Raw genomic sequence first — 8,207 nt, 5'->3', positions numbered from 1 at the left:
AAGCAACGACTACAAAGAATATCGTCTCACATGTAAATGTCTGCGTGAGGGGGAGAAATACATATGTTTTGCACTCTTTTTTCCTTCACCGTGGTTTTGTCCCATTGGGTTTTCCTGGTAAGGTTTTTAACGAGGCAATTCACATTCAAGGGATATTGTACTCTTTTTCCTTCACTAGAATTTTTCCCACTGGGTTTTCTCTAGTAAGGTTTTAACGAGGCATATCCTCAATGGACATCCAAGGGGGAGTGTTATGAATAAATATTATTGTGGATGTCCATATGTATTCTAATCTTTCATCTTCATATTCCCTATTAAGTGGTATAGTAAGGTTATGATTTTTCACCTTCCTAATGTCCTATAAATAAGGTCCACTTTGCAATGTAAATAATACTTCTTGAAGAAGATAATAGAACACCACTTTCTCTCTTACTTTCTCTACTTCATCTCTATATTGTTTTTGGTTAATTTTATAACACAAAAACTATTGTATATAAAAGACTCTTACACTAGGTGTGATGTATTGTTAGACCTTGGGCTGCTATTGAAAAGAAGATGGACTTTAGGCCGAAATTGATACTTTAGAATACTTTTATGATAATAATAAAGTGAATTTAAATTTCTATTTTCCTCCGCTCCATTCATTTCCATTATATTCTTTGTCCATTATATTCCTGCAATCCAAACATATTAATATTGTTTAATTTAAAAACTAAACCCCCACAACACAACACCACAATAAAATTGGGGAACAGTAGTGAGCAGAAAAAAAATGAAGGCGTTAGGATGGTGGTTGATTGTGGTTGGGACGCTCAGATTAGCCTCCGTGTGGTTCGGTTTCTTCGACATTTGGGCACTTCGACTCGCCGTCTTCTCTCAAACTTCCAGTATGTACTCCCTAACTTCTCTCTCTTTCTTTCCGCATTTTTCTCCGAATTGTTTTATTCACTCACTCACATAGTATGAATCCTCACGCATTTCAATGGTAGATACTGTTTGTTGAGTTGGTTACGGTTGCTTCTTGTTTCAGCTGCTAGAGTTATTGTAATGACCAACACAATTGATAGACATTAAATCCAATGTATGGGATAATGAGATCTCATAGATCCCAATGCACTCTAAACTATTTGTATATTGTGTAATCTTCTAGATGCCAATCAATGAATCTTTATAGTTTTTAGGTTTTACTTGAATTGTTTGCTATTTTAATTTTAATTTAACAACTTTTAGGAGTTGGATTTACGTTATTAGGAGAAACAATGAATCTGCTCTTTGTTTGACTCTGCAAATCCTCTGAATAAATGTTTAGATTATTAAGTCTTGGTATTTTTTTTTTTTATTTATAAACAATGGCTTTAGAACTTAGGAAATGTGAGAAGCAAGTTTGTTTTTGACTTTTTTCATAATCTAAGGCAGATATAGAGTCTTTCACACATTTAATATTGTTCTCATGCAATTATCCCGGTCAATTTCATGTCCAGTATCTAATGAAAATGGATTCAACACAATCCTGTAGTTGACAATTTAAGCCATTGATTTTGATTATATAATAACTAGTAAGAAATCCGTGTATATGATATGCAGATTTTGATTTTATACCGGAAAGTCGACCTTATACATTTAAGCCATTGATTTTGATTTGATGCATATATAATAACTAGTAAGAAATCCGTGCATATGATATGCAGATTTTGATTTTATACCGGAAACTCGACCTTATACATTTAAGTCATTGATTTTGATTCAATGCATATATAATAACTAGTAAGAAATCCGTGCATATGATATGCAGATTTTGATTTTATACCGGAAACTCGACCTTATACTTATACATGTTATCACACCCCATTACGGCTAGTTCAATTATAACTGAAATATAAAGTTCAATTCATCAACATATAACATATACTGAAACTGTGGAAAAAAGAAAAAGAAGCATCAGTGTCTGTAAGGAAATTTTCTATCTGTTGATCTTGATTTGATGGCTTATATAGATACGCCTACAAATGTGTTTGTCGATTTTGATATCATACTGTAAGGTCATTTATAACTATAATATAAAGTTCCATTTGTAAAAGAAAGAAAGAACATTACAAAATATGTTCCATTTATAAAGTTCCATGTTCGATTTTGGATTGAACATGAATCTGATTTGAACATCACATGTGTTGATATTAGAAAATGTAATATTGCAATATGTTTTTGTGAACTGTACTTCCAAAATATGCAGTTAAATTAGTTGAAGATTAAGAATTTGAATCCTTTTTTCTCTTGCTGGAAGCCGCAAATGCTTATGCAATACGTGTATATGCAAGGACGGAATTGATTAAAACAAAATGAGCATTTATCTTTCATGGCTTGGTTGAATTTTTGGGTTTTTGGTACCCAGTAATCCTATGGATAACAGTGAAGAAAATCAAGCCACGTCAAAATCGACTAAGCTATTGATAATAGAATAAAATCGAGAATTTCCTTCGTCCTTTTCGGCCACACCACCAAAATTTACGAAATATGGCATTGATTATGCCTCAGATTTTCATTCTGTGATGAGAGTACTGTTTTGCCAAGTTCACAATGGTTTTGCCAAGTTGCTTTGCTGCATTTCTATTATGAGCTTTCGATCTAAGAGTATAATTTCAAACATTATTCTAATATGCATTGCAGAATTATGGGAGCTGATAAGAGTTTATCATTTGTTGCAGTGACTGAAGTTCATGGACGCACATTTGGAACATGGACATTGTTGACATGCACCCTCTGCTATATCTGTGCATTCAACCTTGATAATAAGCCTATTTACCTTGCTACTTTATTGTCATTTGTCTATGCGTTTGGTCATTTCTTGACCGAATACCTAATTTATCAAACAATGGCTATTTCGAATCTCACTACTGTCGGCATATTTGCAGGTATGATGAAAATTAATAATCCTGTATCCCACCACTTTAACTTACATTACATTACTGCTTTAATTTTAAACCAAATCACTGCCTTTTGTTTTACACCAATGATTCAATATTTTATGTTATTTGTTTCCTCTTGTGCAGTAATATGCCCTCAAATTTCAGCATAATTTACTCATTGATCCAACACATTTTAATATCTAACCTAATATCATGTCAATAATAGGAACATCAATATTATGGATGCTATTGCAATGGAATGCACACCTGAAAGTTCGCTCGAAGCCTTCCAATAGAAAGCATTAGCAAGCAAAATGTCATGGGATGAAAGTGCAATGTGGTTGGTTCTATATTAGACTTTGTGCATGTTTGAATTTACGGCGAGTCCGACACAATCACAGTGAGTCATTGTTATTTTGCAAAACTAGACTGTAACTCTTACAAAACTTCGGTTGCAAATACGTGACACTAAACACATAGTCTGTTAGGAAACCAAAGATGTGTCTCTAATATCTCATCGATGTCCTTTTACTTCACTTTAAGAGTAATTTCAATTTGGTAAAACTTTTGCGATGCAGTAGGTTTATCCATTCAAAAAACAATTCATTTGTGGGCTGGGATGAGATACCCAGTATTAAGAATTGATCGATTTATTCAAAATAAGCACTTCATGGAGTAATGTTTCCAAGCCTGGTACAGAGTGAACTGATCACAACCTTTCCTAACCTGCTAACCATAACTATTTTTGTTATATATTTGAGAGTATTTGAATTCGATTCTGAAGGAACTTAACTGCCAAATACTCCAAAGAGAACACTGGAACTGGCTAGTACGTTTGAAATATAGGTGGAATAATCTTTGAATAGACTTGATTTACATCCCTATGAAAAGAAAAAAAACAGCAAACATAACAAGCTCAAACTAATATGAAAAATTGTATGTGAAACATTTATTACTGTTTTTTACAAATTAAATTTCATTTTTTTCTCAATGTAATTTCGTAGTTGGCTGCATGTTCACAATAGGCACTTTCCTTGCATGTTATGTTTGTTGTTTCCGATAGCAGACTTTTCATCAATGGAATTTTCTTCTATTATTGTGGACTCTAATAATATTGTCAAGCTTTTTGCAAATTCCCCTTTATATGAAAATTCCAACATCACTTCAATTGTCCCTCATACTGTGTTGCCATTCATAGACAAACAATTGCTTCTAACAGCATCAATGATGAATCAAATCACATGTTATGTATTGAATTAGAGTTCATCCACCATAATAAATAAGTGAAATCAAGTTCTTCATCTACTTATTTTATTTGCAAACCATTCTCTCCGACATAGGTTCAAAAGATAGAGAAATAGATAGGACTTTGTCAAATAGATAGGACTTTGTCAAAGAGCCGAACACCTGATCCCATCCCCACTGTTGGCACATTGGCAACCTTTAGATCAGATCGGACCAGCATTGCACGTCAAATATTAGATAGAAGAGGTTCGAACTGCTTGCGATGTATAAGTCCTACCACGCGTTATAGACAAGTATATTATCTCATTCTTACGCATTATTTCTTTATGATTTCATTGACTTGGGTGTTGAAGTGTTAACCTTGTAAATATCTCTGTTTTGCCGCATTGGAATGTTTGCTGCCGTCTCAGAAGAGCTCTTCCCTTTGACATTTCCTATATCTCCGTCATACAAGTTTTTCAAGTTGTTCCACGCTCTTTTAGCCGTTTCCTCTTTAATTATCTTGTCGAACACGTTAGGATTCACACACTAGTTAATCAAGAACAAAATGTTTCCATCTTTCTTCACTTTCAATGTCGGGACTCCATCATTCACAAATTCAGACGCATTATTGATACCAATTTGTTGGAACAATTAGGATTTTCAAGAAAGATGAGAGAAGAAGAAGAAGAGAGAAAAGAGAGATAGCTGTAAACTAAAATTGTGACTGTATTACTAAAACTGTTTTTCTAAATTATACAACGTCATACTTATTTATAGGCGATTAATGTCCAAATTCTAAACATACAACCCACGCCTAAAACATAAAAAGTTATATTTTAACTAGTAATATACCCGTGCGTCCGCACGGGTAAAAATTATATTGTAAATTGAGAGTTATGTTTATGTATATTTAATTGCAAATTGAAAATAAAAATTTCGTGTCTCAAATAAAGACAATTGTTAATTAAAAAAAATATTTTGCTGATAATGCCCCGTAAGAAAAATAAAAATTTTGACATTTGAAAATAAGAATTTTGTGTTTTAAATAAAGGTAAATGTTTATTAAAATAAAATATATATTTTGTTGATAGTGGCCCGTGAGAAAAATAAAATAATTCGACATTTAAAAATATAAATTTTGTGTCTCAAATAAAAACAAATGTTAATTAAAATAAAATAAGCGTGAGAAAAAGTGAAATTTAACTGACAATGGTTTGTGAGAAAAGAGAAATTTTGATATTTTAAAATAAAAATTTCGTCTAAATTTTAAAAATATATTAATTAATACTTTTAATAATAGTAAATAAATAGAAATGATTAAATATAAATATAAAATAAATTATTTAATTGTAAAATGAATAATTATAATAATAATTTAAATTCAATTGTATTGAATAATTTTATATAAAAATAAATAAATAATTCGTAAGATAAAGAAAAAAAAGGGAAATTTTAATGTTAGAAAAAAATTTTCATTGTGAAATTCAAACCACAATGGTTTTAATGAAGTGGTTTTAGTGAAGAGAGAGAGATAAAAGCTATTTAGAAGTAAAGTGGAAGTGTGTTGAAATGAGAGGGTAGTGTAAGATGGTTTTAGTGAAAAGAAAATATATGTTGTGAGAATTATTGGATTTATTACATGTGGCAACATGAGAAATGATGGGAAGGTTGGAAAAATAGGTTGGTTATGAATAGACCATTTTGACCTTTATGCTTGGTAAATTAAAAAAAATAGAAAAGAGCATTTTAGGAAGTATGGTGGTATCTTCTATTAATTGGTAGATAGTTGATTTTGACATAACAACTATCTATATGTTATATTTGACTCTATCAAATACATTTGGCTTCCACTTCTTCAAATAGGTCGAACACACCTATGTCAAATACAATCTACTATCTAGCAATCAAAAGAATAGTCCTGCACAATTACATTATTGTCCTTCCTTTTTAACTAATTTTCTACTCAAGGGTTAGTTTGGTCATTTCATAAACCAACTATTTTTCTACACTTCCCACATATCCTCACCTTTTCCTTTTCTTCTTTTCATTCAAATTTCAAATTTCCCCCCACATTTCTTTTTCTTACACTTACTTTCTTACATTTCAACTTTCTTATTCATATTTATTTTCTTATTTTTCTTACACTACTCTTATTCTATCTCACTTCTCTCTCCACATTTATTTTTCATTTCATTTCTACTTGCTTTTCTCTCTCTTTCTCTCTTGCATTTTTCTCTCCAATATTTTCACTTTTATTTTAATTTTTTCACTCACAATTTTAATAAATTGAATTAACATAATTATTAAAAAAATTATTTTTAAATGTCAAAATGATTCATAATTATTAAAAAAATTATTTTCACATGTCAAAATTTCTACTTTTCTCACGGATCACTATGAACAAAATACATATTTTGTTTTAGTTGACATTATACTTATTTGAGACACAAAATTCTTATTTTCAAATGTCAAAATTTTCTATTTTTCTCACGGGGCACTATCAATAAAATAATCATTTTATTTTAATTAATAATTATCTTTATTTGAGACACAAAATTTTTATTTTCAAATATTCAAATTAAATTAAATTTATTATTATTCATTTTATAATTAAATAACTCATTTCAAATTTTGTAACAGGACACGATCAGTTAAATTTACGCAAATTTTTTTTTGATAAATATTGCTTTCGATATGCATTTGAATACAAATTTACTATACAAAATTATTTTAACCTATACAAACTCATGAATATCATTAATTTTTTATACAAATTTTGAAATATTACAAAAATTATCTAAATATCCAAGGGGATGTAAACTTATATTCCATTGATGTATATATATTTATTTCATTATTTGATTGACAGAGTATTTTGAGGGTGTTTGAAGACACACAAACTCTAATATGTTGTATACATTTTCAATTATATTTGGATTTTATCAAATTTATAAACGACGCATAAAAAGAAAAAAAGTTAATCCTAGCAGTATGCATATGATATTCACTAGTTATCTCTCACTACAACACGGAAGGGCTTTTAAAGCGCTTTTTATGGGCTTTAAGAGCGCTTAAAAGCGCTGTGAAAGCCAGCGCTGGCGTAGGTAACAAAAGCGCTTCAGAAAGCGCTCTGGTAGGCCCCCCCTTTAAGAGCGCTTTTTCAAGAAAAGCGCTCTGATACCCCCCTATGAGAGCGCTTTTTCTGGAAAAAGCGCTCTGATAGCCACCCCTATAAGAGCGCTTTTCCAAAAGCGCTTTCGTATGTTGCGTTTTTTTTTTATGCTTTTTATTATTTCTAAACCTGCACTTTTGGCAGCAATATTTCAGAACCTGTAATTTACTATTTTTTGGCAGTATTTTTTCATGAACCTATAATTTATCATTTCTAATCGATATATACCATTATAATCGATATCGATTATATGCAAAAAAAGTATTATATTATATACCATTAATGTAAATCAAAATACATATATACATATTTCTAAACCAAAACAACTAAACCAATTCACATATTTCTAAACCAAAACAACTAAATGGGAAACAACTTCCGAGTTCTTATGCAACCAATGTACGCTTCCTGTATTATCTGGAGCTATGTTGTATTGATGCTTTAGTGGAGAACCAGTAGTCACCTGAGCTATGTTGTATTGTGTCACAGAATATGAATCAAATAACTGTACCCCGAACGATCCTGCCACAGAAGACTTCGGGGTACATTACTTGATTCATATTCTGTGGAACATAATCGGCAGGGGCACATTGTGTTCTATCCTTTACCAGTCCATCCACTGTTTGAAGCTCAACCTACAATAGAAAAACATGATTATTACTAACTACATATAGAAAATCTTGAATCATGTAAAAGTTGATGAAACAGATATCCCTTGTAGGTCTCATTAACCACATTATTTAGTGGTGGTTCTAATTCAGTTTCCAATTACACAACATTCACATTCTCAATATTTTCTCTATCAACCAAAAATTTCCTCATCTCCGAACAAAAGACAAAATAGTTAATAAAAATAGTGCTATACCAGAACATAAACCAATTTATAAGAAATCAATTAACAACCA

At 30.9% G+C, this 8,207-nt stretch overlaps 1 protein-coding gene across 1 annotated transcript; it reads left to right on the top strand.

The window, feature by feature from the left end:
• Window positions 1-664: 664 nt before the first annotated feature.
• On the top strand, window positions 665-3,467 carry LOC131654798 (ergosterol biosynthetic protein 28-like). The gene is made up of 3 exons (XM_058924730.1): window positions 665-887; window positions 2,703-2,909; window positions 3,130-3,467. Exons 1-3 carry the CDS (start codon window positions 773-775, stop codon window positions 3,207-3,209), a joined length of 402 nt encoding a protein of 133 aa, XP_058780713.1. The 5' UTR covers window positions 665-772; the 3' UTR covers window positions 3,210-3,467.
• The last annotated feature ends 4,740 nt before the right edge of the window (window positions 3,468-8,207 follow it).

Source organism: Vicia villosa, linkage group LG3 (assembly GCF_029867415.1).
Source record: "Vicia villosa cultivar HV-30 ecotype Madison, WI linkage group LG3, Vvil1.0, whole genome shotgun sequence".
In the NCBI taxonomy this organism is placed as follows: Eukaryota; Viridiplantae; Streptophyta; class Magnoliopsida; order Fabales; family Fabaceae; genus Vicia; species Vicia villosa.
Note: the sequence above shows the minus strand (reverse complement) of the source record. Positions and strands in the feature narration are given on the sequence as shown.

Coding starts and splice junctions, on each gene's coding strand:
- LOC131654798 (XM_058924730.1), top strand. CDS start 773: ATGAAGGCGTTAGGATGGTGGTTGATTGTGGTTGGGACGCTCAGATTA. Junction 888..2,702: donor CGTCTTCTCTCAAACTTCCA/GTATGTACTCCC, acceptor CATTTGTTGCAG/TGACTGAAGTTCATGGACGC. Junction 2,910..3,129: donor TACTGTCGGCATATTTGCAG/GTATGATGAAAA, acceptor TGTCAATAATAG/GAACATCAATATTATGGATG.